We start from the raw sequence: 19,642 nt of genomic DNA, 5'->3' as shown, positions 1-19,642 counted from the left end.
AGAAAAGAGCAGAGCAGGATACAAATATTTTATTGTCAAATTTGAACCATATGGGTGGTAAAATGTGTAACATGCTTCTCATAACATTCATCTGAAATTGAATGGCGTAGGAAACCAGATGAGGCACTAATTGGAAATGGACTGTTTTTACAGATTGATTTTCCACAGTAGGAATTTGCAAATGCATTAAAGATAGTAATGATTTGCAGCCTCCAGAGATCCACTTTCCTTTTCTATAACCAGATTGAGACTTTCAAGGAAACACCTGTTAATATTGCCTTACTAGTCTCTCAGACTTTTTGTTCTACCAATCACATTAAACAGTCCATAGATTTTCCCCCAAAGATAGCTAGTTTAAAATCTTCTTTATAGTTGACTCAGTTGACAGCATTTAAAAGTGTTTGGAATGTAGATTGGTGGAGGTGGATAAAATTCCTTTATCAGCTACTCATCTTCATATATAGGACAGGAAAATGTACCTTATGAAACAGTTGCTTGCATTTTATTTGTAACTGAAGCATCATGTTTGTAGTGTAAGGGATAATACCAACATAAAGCCAGCCGCTGCATATTTCTTTTTTATTGTAAAGAGTAGTCATTCTTTTGGAGACCCTAATGTAATGAGTAGAATGCCTTAACATTACTGATTTTTTGTCTCAGTTCACCCTAAAGTTACTTTACTGTATTAAAAAAAGATTTATTGCTTTTAATGGATCTCTTTCTGGAAATCCAACCCAGAAGCACAGAACGTAAGAATATAAGCAGTGTCCTGCTGGTCCATCTAGGCTACCCTGGTCCATCTAGGCTAGCAATCTGTTCTCACTGTGGCCAACCAGCTGCACAAGGAAGCCCACTAGTGTCCTAGCTGTAATGGTTGCCCAGCCCAAATACTCAGACTCACAAGAGGTTGCTAAATGAAATCTGATTTATTAGGGAACTTAGGACAAATACAGAGAAAGCTGAGAATGACAGAAAGCGCGCCAAATACAAACTTAAACCCTTCGTTGCTCACGTAACCCCGCCTCCCTACCAGCAGAGCCGCCCGTCCCAGGTGCTGGCAACTGTCAGATCTTCTAGCCTGGGAAAGTAACCTTGAACACAGGAGATAACCCAAATACATTCCAAAAGCACAGCCAAGAGATAAATCCCTCCCAACAGGAACCATCCTCCCATCAAAGATGAAACACGCATCCAGCTAATGACATGCGAAACGTTACGATGTATCAAACACATTGAAATGGCGAACATGACACTAGCAGATAGCCTTCAAAAAAAGTCATGTTTCCATCAAAGCTAAAAGCCATTGATCCCCATGACTTCCATGAATTGGTCCATCCCTTTTTTGAAGCCAGCCAAGCTGGTAGTCAGCACCACAAATTCCGAAGTTTAATTACTGTATATATTGTGTATTTTTTCCCCTTTATCTGTCCCAATTTTTCCAGGATTCAGTTTCATTGAAGGACCTCTGGTTTAGCATTGGGACCAAACATCCTTTCTGTCACCATTGGATTTTAATAGAAACTGAATCCCCCAAACTTACTCTTAAGAAAAGAAAAAGATATAACTGCTAACTATGGGATATATAGTTTGATCCTAAGTCTTACAGGGCAAAGTATTTCAGTTGTAGCTAAAATAGACTATTAATTTGTTAATAGTTACTGTTGCCCTGAGTAGACTGACTTGACTGAAAAAGACCTGCAAGGTTCAGGAACTTTTAACATGTTGAAAGGTGTGGAACAGAACATTCATTTGAAACCCTTCCATCTCCTGATTTTGCTCTGTATCCTGCATCAATATAATAGTTTTCTTCAACTTCTTTGTCTATTCAAGTCAGTGGTCCAAGAGATGATTGTATGCTATAACCTATTGTTGATTCATATAATAGTTTTCCACATTGGCTTGCAAGATGAAAAAGAATGTTACTAAACACCTCCCCAGTTCACATTAAATACTTCATAGCAAAACATAATGTTTTAAAAAACACAAGGAATTAATAGGAAGAGGGAATGTATGTCATTCCTCTAGGAACTGGTTGCTGCTCCTTGAGATTGCCTGCTTCAGATTTTGAAATGCTTTGGTTTAAGAAAAGTGCAAAAAGCACAGAAGGAACAGAATTGTGCATGATTTGCACATTTTAATAAAAGAAGGTTGAAGAAAATAAAATGAGAGGTTGTGCTCTGAAGTATTGTGGTTGTTCCTGCTGACTACCATAAAATCAGTTTGGCAGAAAGATTTGTTAAAATATTTAATAAATCTCTAAGACGTATGGGTATATCTGGCATATATATTATATGTGACTGGCCAATCTACAGTCCAAGTGTACAACTAGTACAATCTGTACTGCTCAAGAAATGGATGCCTTTCTATTTCTTTGTGGCTCCTACTAATATTAGGTTTCCTTTCCTTAGCAGTGTTTTCTCAACTTTATTGCAGAAAAGAAGTCTCCCTTGAGGTCATGTCCACATAAATGTTCCAGATGCAACTATATGAGAGAAGGAATGTTTGTTTCTAAAAAATCCTTTCCTTTTCAAAGCTTCATATTCTTAACAAATTGTACAGCTGAAGAGAATTATGGGTACTTATAATTCCTTGTTATCCTGACCATTTAAAACTTAATTCCACTGACCAGTAAAGGCTGCCAAGAGGAAATGACTTAGTAATTAAAGTTGAAGGTGATGAATGAGCCTGGCTCTGTGTAAATGCTGTTCAGACAGTCTGTTTGCTGAAGTTGGGATATCTACGTGCTTTGGAAATAGGATGCTGTTTATATATGTAGGATTGTGGGGAGTTTGAGTACTAGACATGTTTGTTCTTTTTGTTTTTTTTATAAGCAGTTTTAGAGAGCAGGAGGTTGGGGAGAACTCTTCTGTTAAATTCCATTCTGAAAAATCCAGCCCTTTGCTGTACATTATTGAAGACCTAAAATTATATAAAGATTCTCATTTCCATTTTAAGCCAGAGGCAGTAGCTTATAAATATGCTCTCAATGGTAACCATCTGATTATATTTTAAGTGAAGAACTATGCACACGCATGTGCACACATACGTTCTCTTTTGGTATGATAAAGTAACACAATGAAATGATTAAAAAAATAAAATCATGATTGATTTTGATTATGTGCCATCCAGTCGTTTTCCTCTCCTAGCAACCACATAGATAGATTTTGTCCATGATGATCTATCTGTAACCATGTCTTTCAGGTCTTCCAACAGTGCATTCATTGCCACTGTAACTGAATCCATCCACCTTGCTGCTGGTGGCCTTCTCCAGAGCTAGGTCTTTGCATAATATTATGTAACCTAACCTATCAATTTTATGTATAGCTGTAATTAATTAGCACCTGTACCATATAGAATATGTATAAATTCAGAGATCGTTATTGTTACTGTAACTGAAATATTTTGCTCTGTTCTTATGATCATAGTTTTTTTTCCCTGAAATTCTTTAAATCAAGAATAACCTGAGGTCTGAGGTTGGTCTATTTGATCATATTAGGTTAAGTTGCAGTTTATATTTATTTATTTTTACATCAAATTTATTTCTGCCCATCTCACTCCGGAGAGCGACTCTGGGCAGGTTACATAAAACAGAAGTAAACATTAATTAAAATACAATAAAACAATAAAACAGTAAAAACGGCACAATAAAAACAGTCTTCTTAATAAATAATGAATTCCAAAAAGATGGCTAGTAAAAAGTTCTTGGTTTATATTCCGGGGAGCGACTAAAGGTGCAAGCCACCCCCAAGGGTTGGCCACTCCTCTTCACCCCCCATGCGAGACAGCAGAGCCATGTCTTTACTCCTTTCCGGAAGGCTGGGAGAGTGGGGGCCCGCCTCACCTCTGGGGGAAGAGTATTCCATAGGTCAGGGGCAACAGCAGAGAAGGCCCTCTTCCTGGGACCCGCCAGATGACATTCTTATACCATGTTATACCATGTCATGGTTAAACCATCATCTGGTGAAGTGTGGCCTTATAACGTTGCTACTTGGAAGATTGGAAGACACATTAAGATTGTCCACTCCTAGAGACTTACAAAATCTGATAATTTCTAAATGCTCCAGGGAAATTTCTAGAGGCCAAAGCCAGTGACCCAACAAATCCTTGCTTGCTTAGGAAATGAGAAAACAGAATAGGCCTTTGATTTGATGACTCCTAAGCTCTGCAGATCTCTGGAGAACACTAAGCAATTACACCAGCTAGAAGATGGCTAGGGCATAAGACTAACTATAGGGCTGACTGGACATGATCTTAATTGTTCAGAGGTTTACCTTAAGTAACCATCCAACAGAGCTCTTTAGAGTATTAAGGGCTTCTGGACATAATTCAATGAAAACCTAATATCAGAGCCCTCAAAACCTACCATGGCAAATTTATAAAACATTCTGAGGATAAAATTTTCTTCATGTAGACTAGGACACCTCAGTATGAACTGTTATCAATGTTAACACACTGTTTTATCTAACTATGGGATCAATTTTAATTTAAGAACCTGAGAACATGGCCTCAGAGCAGTATTGGATGACTATTCATTTTCATGCTGCCATTGGAAGAAGTTTGGAGGCTAAGCATCATCAATAACCTGATCTCATTCAGTTTTATTTCTCCATAGGTAAAGGTAAAGGTAAAGGTTTCCCTTGACGTAAAGTCCAGTCGTGTCCGACTCTAGGGGGCGGTGCTCATCTCCGTTTCTAAGACTTAGAGCCGGCGTTGTCATAGACACTTCCGGGTCATGTGGCCAGCATGACGACACGGAACGCCGTTACCTTCCCGCCGAAGCGGTACCTATTGATCTACTCACATTTGCATGTTTTCGAACTGCTAGGTGAGCAGGAGCTGGGACGAGCAACGGGAGCTCACCCCGCCGCGCGGTTTTGAACCGCCGACCTTCCGATCAGCAGCTCAGCGGTTTAACCCGCAGCGCCACCGCATCCCTTTTATTTCTCCATAACATGGAGGTTATTCATGTTCTATATCAGTATCTGGATTCAGTGACAAGGTGGATAAGACCCCTTAAAATGAAGTGGAATCCTGAAAAGATAGAGACCTTGTGGGTGTGGTTCTGAATGGAGTTGTATTCCCCTTGAGGATGCTTCTAGATTCATCATTGGCATGGGAAGCCCTAATAAATTCTGTTGCTAGAAGTGCCTATTTTTAACTTTAGTTGGTATGCCAACTATGTTCTTTTCAGGACAGGGACAGCTTACCTACCGTAGTTCATGTGCTGATCTCACATTCAAACAGTACTGTGCTCTATGTAGTAATGCTTTTGTGCTTAGTTCAGAAGTTGCAGCTGGAAATTGCATTACGTTACTTCACGTAATACTTCACATAATACGTTCACATAATCTGTAATTATACGTATAATACGTTCATATAATACGTTCATATAATACGTTCACATAATACGTCACACAAACTTCACATAATACGTTCACATATAACTTTGATACTAGGAAAAGATTGACATGAGTGAAAGAAACAAGACTGAAAGTAGAGGAGAAACTACAAGTCCTGTATGAGAAAGTATTAGAAGATAAGCTTCAGGCAGAATGAATGGAACGTGGTCTTAAGGAAAGATCTGGAAGCTGCTTGGAACAAAGTGAAAAGAATTATTACAGAGTGCCACAGAAGTTTGTCCAGTTACGCTAATGGGAAATTTGAAAAAGGATGCTTGATAGAGTGATGAAATAAAAGACACTGGATGAAGAAAGATGCATTGCTGTGAAAAATGAGGATGAGAGAAAGATATTGTATTATTGTAGAGAAAAAAATATAATTGTAGAAATGTAGTCAAAGGGAGCAAGAAATAGTTAACACTAAGAGGCAGAGAAAATATAGAGCAATTCTGATGGAGGTAAAGAGTTGTTTAGGAAGTAGATAAAGAGACCTAATCAAGAAGCCTGCAACAAAATGAAAGGAATTAAGAATAATGGTGATAAAATAATTTGAGATGAAACTGAAGGGAATGCTGAATGGACAAATTTCAGAATGAAAAATAGTACCTTTTTTTTAAATCATCCCCCAGGAAATCCGTTTCCTGAGTTGCATAGCAATAAGGATTTCTTGATAATGCTGCATCATATTGCAGGGGAAGTTTTTGGAGAATTCAGAGAAAAATATGATATAAATATAATTACTCCTCTCTTTGTTGCTCTTTTTTTCCCCAGTCCTTTACAAAGTGCTACAAATTTATGTGAGATAGTCAGCAATTTATTCAAGTAATTATCTGGACATGTTTCAGGTGGGTTTCAGTCTGAGGTATGGGTATGGAGACAGCATTGGTCCTGCTTGTTGATCTGTGGTGGAACCTGGACGGAGGAGATGCATCCATCCTTGTGCTCCTTGATCTCTGAGTATCTTTTGATACCATCATCCATGATATCCTTCTGGACTTTCTGCAGGGGTAGGGGATAGGTGGCATTGTATAATGGTGGTTCTCTTTCTTCTATGTCCAATTCCACCCGATACTGACAGGAGAGGAAAGGTCATGTCTGCAGTTCCTTGTTTGTGGGGTGACTCAGGGCTTAACACTTTCACTCATCCTGTTTAATGTTTACATGAAAATGCTTGACGAGGTCATCCGTCAGTTTGGAATCCAGTATTATCAATATGTGGATAATACCCAAGTGTACATCTCAACCCCAGGCTGTCCAAGTGATGCTGTCAATGTCCTGGTCCAGTATGTGAAGGCTGTGTGGGTCTGGATGGAGAAGAACAGACTGAAGCTCAATTCTGACATGACTGAATGGTTGTGGTTATTTCCCCGGCCCCCAGTCCAATATGGGGATTTTCCATTCTTGGTCTACCCCATTCAAGACTGGTGTGCACTCATACATAAATTTCCAAAAATTAAATATGTTATAAAATATTAAGTATTACAATGTATATATATTCTGTGGCATATTTACTTAAATGTACAGTTCACAGTACTTCTACTAACTGGAAAGATTATTATTTTATGTATTTGATAATTTTGATAATATTGGAATTATTGTAATGTATATTTTGCTTCTTAAGAGTTGTCTGAAGTGCAATAGAAGCATTTTAAAAAACAAAGAAATAAATTTTCTTAGGGCAACATGATGGGTTGGAGGAAGAGCAGCATTTAGAAGCAAATAAGGGCCTGTGTGGCAGGCAGTCTCAGCATGTACTCATTGAGGAGACCTTCATTCATTCATTCAAATTTATATTGCTGCCCATCTCATATATATGACTCTGGATGGCTTACAAACAATTAAAACAAATATAAAATCAGCAAAAAAGAACAATACAACAATTTAAAAACAAGAAGATGTACAATATAAAAGTATATAAATACATCATAAAATTCTAAGTCTCTGTTGCCATCTAGTGGTCATCTGGATTCTTGCAGCTCAGCTCTTTGAGCTCTAGTAGTGACACAAGCAGCTTGTTGTGTGCTACATCCCTAAGAACAGCTTGTGTGTGCAAGCACATACTACATCTGCTTTCTCAAACATAGCCACTTGCTGTTTAACTGAGGACTAGTATTGGGGTGGAGAGGTTACTTTTGGGGCCCAGAGAGGTCAACTTATATCCTTACCTAGGGAAATTGTAATTTGTAAAATTATACCACAGCCAAGGCTTGGTAGCACGTTCTTAGCTACTTTCTGAAAGAAGTCTAAATTTTGTGGCTTTTATGGAAGTACAGTTTTAAAAATAAATACATGAGAAAACCTAGCTTGGCCAAAGACATATTTCAACAGGACTTGTGAGGAAAAGGACATAAAATGGTATGACAATTAATTACAACCATGATAGTTGGACTGAAAAGCCTGACCTGGCAGGTGTGCCTTGCTGACAGCTTTCCTCCTGTGAAAGCTTGACACAAATGTCAGGATCAATAAATTTTTCTCTGGCTGTGATTGGGGTGACTTTATTGTGGGAGGGTTGGTGGGCAGAGGACTTCGGTATCTTAGGAATGTTTTTACCTCCAGAGCATCAAGAAAAAGCAGAAATGCTGTAGAGCTCTCTCCTTAAGTTACCACTTCTCCAGTAGCAAGTTAAAGGCTTTTTAACAATTATTTTAAAGTCCCCCTAAAACATAGCTAAATGTTAAGAAAACGGTTAAACCTATATGAGAAATCAAATACAGCAAATGTCTATTTTCTCTACATTTTTGAAAAAATGAGCAGGGAAAGTTTCTTAAAATTATTACAGTAGGAGGTTTAAATATACTGGAAAATAGTGACCTCTCTAAAATCTATTTGCATTAGGATTTAGAAAAAGAAAAAAAAACTGGCTATGTTCACCCAGCTTCTATTCTAGGTTTTCTCAATTTTGTTTTTCTTTATTTATTGTTACAAACAAACATAAACGTGTGAACCACTCTGAAGTCAGATGTATAAAATGGATAGCAAATTATTTGATACACAGTATACCACTGATGGAAGAATATTATGTAATTTCATTGACATGCAGTAGCAGTCTTCTCCTTTTTAAAGGACTTATTATTACTCTTTCCTAAGCTTTTTGCTGTTTTCCTTGGACAGTTGTATAAGCACTTATGGATACTGCATAAACACCAGTCTGTCACATACAGTTTGTTGACAGGAAATTACTTTGCATCAGTGTCTGTCCAATTGCTATTGCTATTTTGCTTGGATGATGACATCAAAATTCACAGGCCAGGTACAGGGGGAAATAACATGGCTGCGCTGGATACTGCTTTGTAAATTAGATTGGAAAGTTCAGCATAATTTGGGTCTCTGATTATGCTTGCGTCAAAAACCCAGGCGTGCTTAATGGGCATTGCCTGACTTAATATGAAAATCTTGCTAGAAACCATGGGAAAATGGAAAAAATGTATGCTTATATCTCATCCTGCAGATTAACAGTTTACGCACAGCTCCAATGTCTGAGCACACATGCTGCTGATGCAGTTCTGAAGCAGCTGGTGGAGAAATCTCCTGTTATAAATGTCTGTCTGTCTGCATTTTTATAGAATATCCTGTTAAGCCATAAAGGCTTGTTTACTTGTAAGAGTCATGCTAAATATGGTGTGTAATCTGACAGCTGACTTCCATGCATAAAGGGAAGCACGACAACTTGAGGGAACATGAAGAAATTTATTTTGATTTCAGTAGAAGCAACAGTCTTGCAAGCCAAGGACTAGAAGATAGATACTTGAGGAAAAACCAATGAAACACTAAATAGAATGTAATTAAAATCATACAGGTAACATTGCATTTTAGGATCCTGGCCCATGCTCAAGGAAAATTAAATGATTTTTATTATATTTAAAATTTTCATGGATCTTTCTATAATCTTTGTTAATTTGGCTCCAGCTGAGAATTTTGACATGTATAAGTATCTGAATACTAAATTCTGTGACTAAGTGCTTGTCTTTTTGCTTCCTTTCCCACTATCCACCTGTTCAAAATTTTCAGCTCCTCTTAACAGTTGTTCAAGAGAGCTTTTGGAGGGAATCCTCTGAATTCTTCCAGAACATTTTTTTTTTGCATCAGGTTATCCATGTAAATAATGCCAACTGGAAAAATAAAGGGACCATTCAGCTCTGAAGTTGATGACTTAATTCCCCATTTCATATGAGTGTTAAACTTGTGTGGCATTTGAAAATCAGTGACATAAGCCCCACTGAGGCAACTGTGGAGTAATAAGCTTAAGAGTCCTTTTTGATATTTTGCAATTGATTATTTTACTTAGATAAGATATTTTATAAATCTTCTAATGATTAAAGGACCCTAGCATATAATTGGGTGAAAAGAGTTAATTTTACTGTGTCCTAAAGATCCAGCAGGAAATGATGCAGATAATAGCCCCATTGCAATGGGAAATATAACTGAGCTACAGTATTGATCATGCATCAAAATATGGAAACATGCCTTCCTATACAGTATATATGTCAGTGTTATCCAAGTCTAGTGAGATTTGCTGGTGCCAATGAGGAACAGTATTTATGAGAAGTATTTGAGCAGAACAGGCAAATAGTGAATTGCTGTATTAATTCCTCTAGAATAGCAAATCTGTGTATTCTTGTATATAAATGGGTGACCATCAGGGCTGTAGCGAATTAAGAACACTCCCAACCATTTCAGTATTGTTGACATGAATACTACATGAATATGTTCATGAGGTCACCAGGAGTGGAGCTTGACTTGGCAATTGTACTTTATGTTATGTAATTACTGGTCCTAGAGTTAGTTGTGCTTGAGCAGGCAAGAAAGTTTGGGGTAGGTGGAACATTACAATAATTGGGCACATATTCCAAGGTAAACAGAAGCCAGGCCCCAAATGTATGTGAGTAGTCTTCATTAAATTCATTCATTCATTCTTTCTCAGAATGTTCCTTGTGAAATGTTGCACCTGAAGAAAAGGTTCAAGTTTATTTTTGGAAAAGAGTATTAATATTCCTATTTCTATTATTGAAATAAATTTATAAAGCAAGAATAATAAAACTTTGTAACTAATTTTAGTGAAGTATCAGTGCAGGTTTATTTTATGTAGTCATTTTCAGCATAGTCAGCTGAAAGAAACTGAAAGCATTTTATTAGAACAACAGCAGATGAAAGAAGACTACAGACATTCCAGCACAGCTGAACCATTTAGCTTTTTTATCTGTGGAATGTGAACTTGCAAATGCAACTTTAGAGTTATACTATAATTCACTATTCTGCAATAAGGAGGACTGAGAAATAAAGCTTTAGACAAGCCATTCTATTATACAATGTTTGCAGATATTTTAGTCAGAAATGTGAGGGGTCTGGGTAAGTACACACAGAAGTATATGGGATATTTGCGCAATATTTGCAGACATATTGGCTGGGGATCTTAGAGGACAGGAATGACTCCACCTCCAGTTTCAGCCCTTACACATTTGTGAGTACACAAGCTTAGTCCTTAATTTTGGTAATTACAATTTCATTTTTAAAACAAATGGTAACTTTCTATTTCAAAAGTTGAAGGAACCAGAAGATTGGCTACCATGTCTTCATGGTATGGCAGGGTTTGAAAATAAAATGAAAGTACAGATTCAGAGAAGCATCTTTAATAGTAAGGAAGCATAGCCTTCTGGTGCCCAGTATGCTGCCATTTAGTTTTGAAAGAATGCTGAGCCTAAAGACTAAATGAAAAACTTCTATATTTGGATAGTCCTGTGTTGTGATGTTGCCCATGTGAAACACAGTGCTAAAGCAATTTTTGCTGCAAAAGCTCTCTCTTGTTTTGTCTTTTGAGAACAGCTGGATTATGCAAGAAAGAATTTTCGGAATCCATCCATCCATTCTTGGGTGACAAAATTTTTTGAGAGAAAAGTTAAAGGATCCCAGCATCATCAAAGTATATTGTCATTTTTTAAAGTAACGTAACTGGGATCTTTGCTCCATGGAACTTTCAGTCTGAACTTTGAGACAATTAGAGCAAATTGATCTAAATAGAATTTATAAATTTCTAGTATTATATGCTTCAATATAAACTGCTGTGTTTTTTTTTCATTATCTTCTAATTAGCTCTTCAAGTTCTGTGAATGTTACTAATCGTGTCTTAGCACAATTGTTGACTGAAATGGATGGGATAGAACAGTTAAAGGATGTGACAGTTTTGGCAGCTACAAACCGGCCAGATATGATAGACAAGGTAAGTGATGGTTGTGGCCTATGTTACTACTTTTGTGCAAAATAATTATGATCATTTGACTTTGTTAAGATTACATGCAATAGAGAATTGAAATTTTTATCAAAAATTCATAATTTTAAAACAGAAGCCAAGAGACAGACGACATTTTAATTGATTATTAGATGTGTTTCATGCAAACCATATGGTCTTTTACATGTTTCTTCCACTCTTTCACCTGCTCTCCTGGAGTTTTGAACTGCCTCCCAGGCTTGTTACATTTCAAAAGCAACAGGTTAAGCTGAACCCAACTTGCTACTGATAAGAAGAAAAACAAAATCCTTTCTTATAAGTGAAATTATATTCCATCAGTGAGAGATCCCTTCTTTAAATGTTGAATTTGTTCGGTCCTAGCCTTGATTTGCATTTTGAGAAGCTGTCAGCTTCAGTCCTTTATGGGGAGAGTGCCCTTTACTCATCACTGAATGGAATGTCGTCCTGCCTATGAGAGAAACAAAAATTCACCAGGCAAAAATTTCCTGTTTTTGGTTGCCATCACCAAGAAGGTCCATGGCCTCTATTTGTAATGGCAGACTAGAACAGAGGAAGCTGTTACAACTCCATGATTGATTCACAACAGGAAGTAAGTTATGTGTAGCTAAGGAATTGGATAGTTCTAACTCCTGCTGAGTGAGATCTCAATGTCAGACACACTAGCTGCTATATCTAAAGAATAAGGGCTGAGAATGAAGTGTTACTTAGGTCTGTGATGGCACCCTGGAGTTTCTGACAGGCTTAGTCTTCTTTATTCCAGCAGGGTGCAGCAGTTTCACCTTCTATTTGCATGACAATGAAAGGATACAATTGGACAAATGAAGATTAATGAGAGGGTGTGATAGCAAAAGTAGTATATTATACTTAAGATGATGGTATTCTGTCTTTCATCAGAGCTAAGAAGCTTCGACATAGTATAAAACGGAAACCGGTGAACATGCAGTAAATGAAAAAGTAGGGATCCAAATCTGCAATCATTTAAAAATTATTTTTTTATGGAATAAAATATTTAAAGTAGATGATGTAATAAATACTACTGCATGCAGAACAATTTGTACTTACTCAATCACACTATTTTTATGCTTTCAAACCCCATAAACATCCTTCTCCTTCCTAGCATCCTCCAAGATGTACTGGGATTATCATAAATTGGTATTGTATCAACTATACATTTCAATAAATATTGGGACTATAATTCTCAGAATACTTATCCACACAGGCTTCCAGAGGTTCTAATATCTCTAGATATTATATCATTTTAAAACTGTTTTTTTAGGGAATAAAATATTTAAAGTAGATGATGTAATAAATACTATGCATGCCTATATAGGTTTATATAGGTATTAGAATATATATATACATACACACACATATACATATATAAAAATATATATTCTAGTATCTTTGGAAGTTGTAAGTTTGTTTACCATGTGTTATAGGTACTATGTTTTGCTTCTAAAATTTGTAAAAATATATGAACATAAATGAAGCAAACTGCTATTTCCTTTTGATTCCAGTTGAATAACTGGAATTATCAACAGCTTCATTTCTTCATCCCAAATTCCAGTGATGAATAAAAAAATATTGTATAGAAAAAAATGTTTCATCCCTTTCCTTGCTTCTAAATGAGCACTGTTCAGCTGAACTGAGACAACCAGTTAGGAAAACCATGATCTTCTCAGCCATCCATTCCAAAGATACAGCTTGTATAGATAACTTTAAAATAGTATCTTGAGTTCTGGATCTGAGAGGACTAATGGCAACAAGACGGGCTCAGTTTAAAGGAAGGATACATAAAAAGCAAATTCTACCTTCTGCATATATTCCATTTGTAAATGTGAACATTTCACATAGGAATTTATCCTTAAATAGAACTAGGTGATAGTATCCATTTTTTAATATTCCTATCAAGGTCTTCAGTTTCATATCTGTGACTGAAGATAATTATTAATTAAATGGTATCCACACCATATCCAGTTTGAGAATTTAATTATGTCTTTATTATAGAAGATCTGGAATGAAGGAATTACTCTGCCCACTTAATTCTTTTAATCATTGCAGTGGCCTACAAATTTATTCTGTGTAAACTGAAGAATGTATAGACTGTATCTCTTCTGGATTAGGTGTCTAGTTACATTCTGGATTATAGATTTTCTGAAAGCTCTTCCTATGATCAATCTCAAAATGGTGAAATTTGCATGCTACGGATGAAAGGAAAGCTTTATATTATGTTGTAGCTAAGGATAGATTTATTATTTAGACAATTTATCTGAATACTTATATCTTTATAGACACTAACATTTCAAAAAATACATATCTTGAATTACCTGTTATTTGTGAAACGTTAATAATATAGTCTATGAACCCTTGCCATTTAGTGTAGCTGGAAACATCTTCCTGAAGCCCCTTTCTGAACAATGGTCTGTCTTCCCCATGGTCAGAATATTCATTTTTGTTGTATGGAGAAAGGTTAGTCTCTTCATTGTACAGAAAACAGTCATCTGGAGGTGTATAACATTCTGAGATTGCTCCTTCATTGCCGTAATATCATAGAGTAGAACTTTGGGGAAGACAATTACGCCATATGCATTTTGCACTCACGTGTGAAGTGTTTTACATGGTATGGTCTAGAGATTTGAGATAAAAGAACGTGGTCTAGATTTGTATATTATTTTCTTTTTGCTTAAAAATTAGTAGATACTGTATGTGGAATTTACTTAGAACTATCTGCCTTTTCTGTCTTGACAATCCTGTGCTTGGCACCAGCTTTATAAAACAAAGCCTGTAATTAGGTGGGTACTTTGTTCTGGATTTGATTTATAATGCTACTGTCTTGTACAGATGATAACATTACTGCAAAGCTCTTTACAAGGGGCTGCCCTTGAAGACCATCTGGAAGCTTCAACTGGTTCAGAATGTAGTAGCACAGGTGGTTATGGCTGTACCTCAGTGTGCCCATGTTACAACTTGGCAACCATTTAGGTATATATTTTAAGGATCTGGGATTGGGTATATTGCTGTTGTTCTTTGGTTGTTTTTATGTGCTGTTAGCTGCTAGAGTTGCTATGGTGAGATGGCAACCATATAAACAAACAAACATCAGCTAAAGCTCTAATGTCAGGATCTGGGGGTTCTCTTGTCTATTTTGCAATGTAGATATTACTTTGAATGAACTGCTTTTTTCTGAAGTGTTTGAATGTTCAGTAGTTTGTGTTTAGGAATGTTAATACAAGGATGGTAATAGAAGACATTATCTCAGAATGGCTCTGCGTGTGTCATAATTTCCAGCAATCAGCAAAAGAGTACTGTATCACTTCCCTCCACGTGCAGTATGTACTTTTGCATAAGGAGGAAAAAAATCACTTTTAAGATCAAAGCCTTTTAAAAATTAAACACATGAAGTTGCTTTTCTCCTTCTCTCTTTCTCTCTCTTTCTCTCTCTCTATCCCCCCAAACAGGCTAACAACTAGTTTATTCTATATTCCTTTACTTATTCCTTTACTTTTTCCAGCTGGTGATTTTCAGAAAATAGCTTTAAATTTTGTCCATGCCCATTTTTCATGGGAGTAGATCCATAAAAGTACTTACATAAAATATAAAAATAATTAAAAATCAGGAAAATATAATAAAAATAGCAATTAATAAAAATATCATTGGGATCTAATGTATTTCTGTCTGATATAGAATACTTACGGTGATGCTGGACATTTAAGTTCCACAACTCCAAAGTGTTGACTGTACGATTAAGTAGTCTTAAAAGCTTGTTAATACATTAGTACAATTTTGTAGTTTTTGTTGTTTATTCGTTTATTCGCTTCCGACTCTTCGTGACTTCATGGACCAGCCCACGCCAGAGCTTCCTGTCGGTCATCAACACCCCCAGCTCCCCCAGGGACGGGTCCGCCACCTCTAGAATATCATCTATCCATCTTGCCCTTGGTCGGCCGCTCTTCCTTTTGCCCTCCACTCTCCCTAGCATCAGCATCTTCTCCAGGGTGTCCTGTCTTCTCATTATGTGGCCAAAGAATTTCAGTTTTGCCTTTAATATCATTCCCTCAAGTGAGCCGCCTGGCTTTATTTCCTGGAGTACGGACTGGTTTGTTCTTCTTGCAGTCCAAGGCACTCTCAGAATTTTCCTCCAACACCACAGTTCCAAAGCATCGATCTTCCTTCTCTCAGCCTTCCTTATGGTCCAGCTCTCGCAGCCATATGTCACTATGGGGAACACCATTGCTTTAACCATGCGGACCTTTGTTGTCAGTGTGATGTCTCTGCTCTTAACTATTTTATCGAAATTTGTCATTCCTCTTCTCCCAAGGATTAAGTGTCTTCTGATTTCCTGCTTGCAGTCAGCATCTGCAGTAATCTTCGCACCTAGAAATACAAAGTCTTTCACTGCTTCTACATTTTCTCCCTCTATTTGCCATTTATCAATCAGGCTGGTTGCCATAATCTTGTTTTTTCTGAGGTTTAGCTGCAAGCCAGCTTTTGCACTTCCTTCTTTCACCTTCATCATAAGGCTCCTCAGTTCCTCTTTGCTTTCAGCCATCAAAGTGGTATCATCTGCATATCTGAGATTGTTAATGTTTCTTCCAGCAATTTTAACCCCAGCTTTGGATTCCTCAAGCCCAGCATGCCGCATGATGTGTTCTGCATACAAGTTGAATAGGTAGGGTGAGAGTATACAGCCCTGCCATACTCCTTTCCCAATCTTAAACCAGTCCGTTGTTCCGTGCTTACTGTTGCTACTTGGTCGTTATAGAGATTCTTCAGGAGGCAGACAAGATGACTTGGTATCCCCATACCGCTAAGAACTTGCCACAATTTGTTATGGTCCACACAGTCAAAGGCTTTAGAATAGTCAATAAAACAGAAATAGATGTTTTTCTGAAACTCCCTGGCTTTTTCCATTATCCAGCGGATATTGGCAATTTGGTCCCTAGTTCCTCTGCCTTTTCTAAACCCAGCTTGTGCATCTGGCAATTCTTGCTCCATGAATTGCTGAAGTCTACCTTGCAGGATCTTGAGCATTACCTTCCTGGCATGTGAAATGAGTGCCACTGTTTGATAGTTTGAACATTCTTTAGAGTTTCCCTTTTTTGGTATGGGGATATAAGTTGATTTTTTCCACTCTGATGGCCATTCTTGTGTTTTCCAAATTTGCTGGCATATAGCATGCATTACCTTGACAGCATCATCTTGCAAGATTTTGAACAGTTCAGCTGGGATGCCGTCGTCTCCTGCTGCCTTGTTATTAGCAATGCTTCTTAAGGCCCATTCAACCTCACTCTTCAGGATGTCTGGCTCTAGCTCACTGACCACACCGTCAAAGCTATCCCCGATATTGTTATCCTTCCTATACAGGTCTTCCGTATATTCTTGCCACCTTTTCTTGATCTCTTCTTCTTCTGTTAGGTCCTTGCCATCTTTGTTTTTGATCATACCCATTTTTGTATGGAATTTACTTCCGATGTTTCTAATTTTCTGGAAGAGGTCTCTTGTCCTTCCTATTCTATTGTCTTCTTCCACTTCTGCGCATTGCTTGTTTAAAAATAATTCCTGATCTCTTCTGGCTAACCTCTGGAATTTTGCATTTAATTGGGCATATCTCCCCCTATCACTGTTGCCTTTTGCTTTCCTTCTTTCTTAGGCTACTTCTAGTGTCTCAGCAGACAGCCATTTTGCCTTCTTGGTTTTCTCTTTCTTTGGGATGTATTTTGTTGCCGCCTCCTGAACAATGTTGCGAACTTCTGTCCAGAGTTCTTCCGGAACCCTATTTACTAAGTCCAGTCCCTTAAATCTATTCTTCACCTCCACTGCATATTCCTTAGGGATATTAGTGAGCTCATATCTAGCTGTTCTCTGGGTCTTCCCTAATCTCTTTAGTCTGATCCTAAATTGTGTGATAAGAAGTTCGTGATCGGAACTACAGTCAGCTCCAGGTCTTGTTTTTACCAACTGTATAGATGTCCGCCATCTTTGGCTGCAAAGGATGTAGTCAATCTGATTTCGGTGTTGTCCATCTGGTGAAGTCCATGTATAAAGCCGTCTCTTAGGTTGTTGGATGAGAGTGTTTGTTATGCAGAGTGAGTTGTCTTGGCAAAATTCTATCAGCCTATGTCCTGCTTCGTTTTGTTCTCCCAGGCCATGCTTACCTGTAATTCGAGGTGTCATTTGACTGCCCACCTTAGCATTTCAGTCTCCTGTGATGAAAATAACATCTCTTTTAGGCGTGTTGTCCAGTAGGTGCTGCAGATCCTCATAGAACTGCTCTACTTCAGCTTCTTCAGCATTTGTGGTTGGGGCGTATATTTGGATCACTGTGATGTTAGATGGCTTGCCCTGAATTCGAATTGAGATCATTCTGTCGTTTTTTGGATTGTATCCAAGCACTGCTTTAGCCACTTGACTATTAATTATGAAGGCTACTCCATTTCTTCTGTGGTCCTCTTGTCCACAGTAGTAGATCTGGTGGTTGTTTGATGTGAAGTGGCCCATTCCAGTCCATTTCAGTTCACTGACGCCCAAAATGTCTATCTTTAATCTTGGCATCTCACCAATAACCACATCCAATTTGCCCTGGCTCATAGATCTTACATTCCAGGTTCCAATGGTGTGTTGATCCTTAGAACATCGGATTCGCCGTTCCCCACCAGCACCGTCGGCCGCTAGCCGTCCTTTCGGCTTTGAGCTAGCTGCGTCATCACGTCTGGGGCTAGTTGAGCTCATCCTCTGTTCCTCCCCAGTAGCATTTTGACCATCTTCCGACCTGGAGGTCTCATCGTCCGATGGTATACCGACATATGTCTGGTTGTACTGATCCATTTAGTTTTCACGGCAAGAATACTGGGGTGGGTTGCCATTACCTTCCCCAGGGATCGCATTTAGTCTGACCTCTCTGTCATGACCTTCCTGTCCTGGGTGGCCCTTCACAGTTTAGCTCATGGCATCATTGAGGTGCTCAAGCTCCAGCACCATGACAAGGTAACGATCCTTTGCTGAAAAATTTTGTAGTACAGGTACATATTTTTTTGTACAGGATATTGAAATGGATGCCAAAACAATGTAGTTGGTCCTTGATATGTGTACATGATTTAGAAGGGTATCTGCTGCATCATCCTGTGCAATAAAATAACTTCAGCCATTCCTAAAGTTTGTGCTGCTTGAATGAAGTCTCTTTCATGTCACCACCTTTTGTTTTTCCAACAGAAAAGGAATATGGAGGAAATCCATAAATTATCTTTATACAAGAAAGTTCATTAGAAAATAAGTTTCATGAGACAACCAGTAGATCTATATGAAGCCTTGACAGGGCAAATCAGGCTTCATGATACTTTATCAGATTAGCTGCTCTGTTAGCATCCAGTTTTCGTATGCGCATGAACAGGTAGTCCTCGCTTACCGACCATTTGTTCAGTGACCATTCAAAGTTACAACAGCGCTGAAAAAAGACACTTATGACCAGTACTTGCAGCACCCCCAGAGTCACGTGACCGCGATCTGGGTGCTTGGCAACTGGCTCGCACTTACAACAGTTGCAGTATCCTGCAGTCACGTGAGTGCCATTTGCGACCTTCCCTGCCACTTTCCCACAAGCAAAGTCAATGGGGAAGCCAGCAGGGAAGGTTGCAAGTCTCTCCGGTAAGTTGCTCACACCCTCCCTTGCCAGGCAGCAGCCACCCGCTGTCCCACTATGCTTGTCCCACGCCTTGAGGGCCATTCATACACCCTCCCCCTCCTGGCATAAGCCACTCCTGTGCCCTGCTGTGCTTGCACTGTGCGCTGCGGCTTACCTGCCTGCCGACCTGCTTGCAAGCTGCTCGGGACTTGCTTAATAACTTGCAGTCCTTGGTTAATGATGGCAATGGGGAGTGCTGGAATTGCTATCATTGTGATGCAGTCATGTGACGTCATGCTTTACAACTACATCACTTAGTGATGAAAATTCAGTCCCAGCTACCATAGTTAACCGAGGACTACCTGTATGTGCTTGAAC

General features: G+C 38.2%; 1 protein-coding gene across 1 annotated transcript in view; it reads left to right on the top strand.

The window, feature by feature from the left end:
• AFG2A (AFG2 AAA ATPase homolog A) overlaps positions 1-19,642 on the top strand; it is a 158,531-nt gene that overhangs the window by 39,318 nt on the left and 99,571 nt on the right. Inside the window, exon 14 of the mRNA XM_063310822.1 lies at positions 11,490-11,616. Coding sequence (XP_063166892.1) covers positions 11,490-11,616 — 127 coding nt within the window. The remainder of the gene's footprint in view (positions 1-11,489; positions 11,617-19,642) is intronic.

Source organism: Candoia aspera, chromosome 8 (assembly GCF_035149785.1).
Source record: "Candoia aspera isolate rCanAsp1 chromosome 8, rCanAsp1.hap2, whole genome shotgun sequence".
In the NCBI taxonomy this organism is placed as follows: Eukaryota; Metazoa; Chordata; class Lepidosauria; order Squamata; family Boidae; genus Candoia; species Candoia aspera.
Note: the sequence above shows the minus strand (reverse complement) of the source record. Positions and strands in the feature narration are given on the sequence as shown.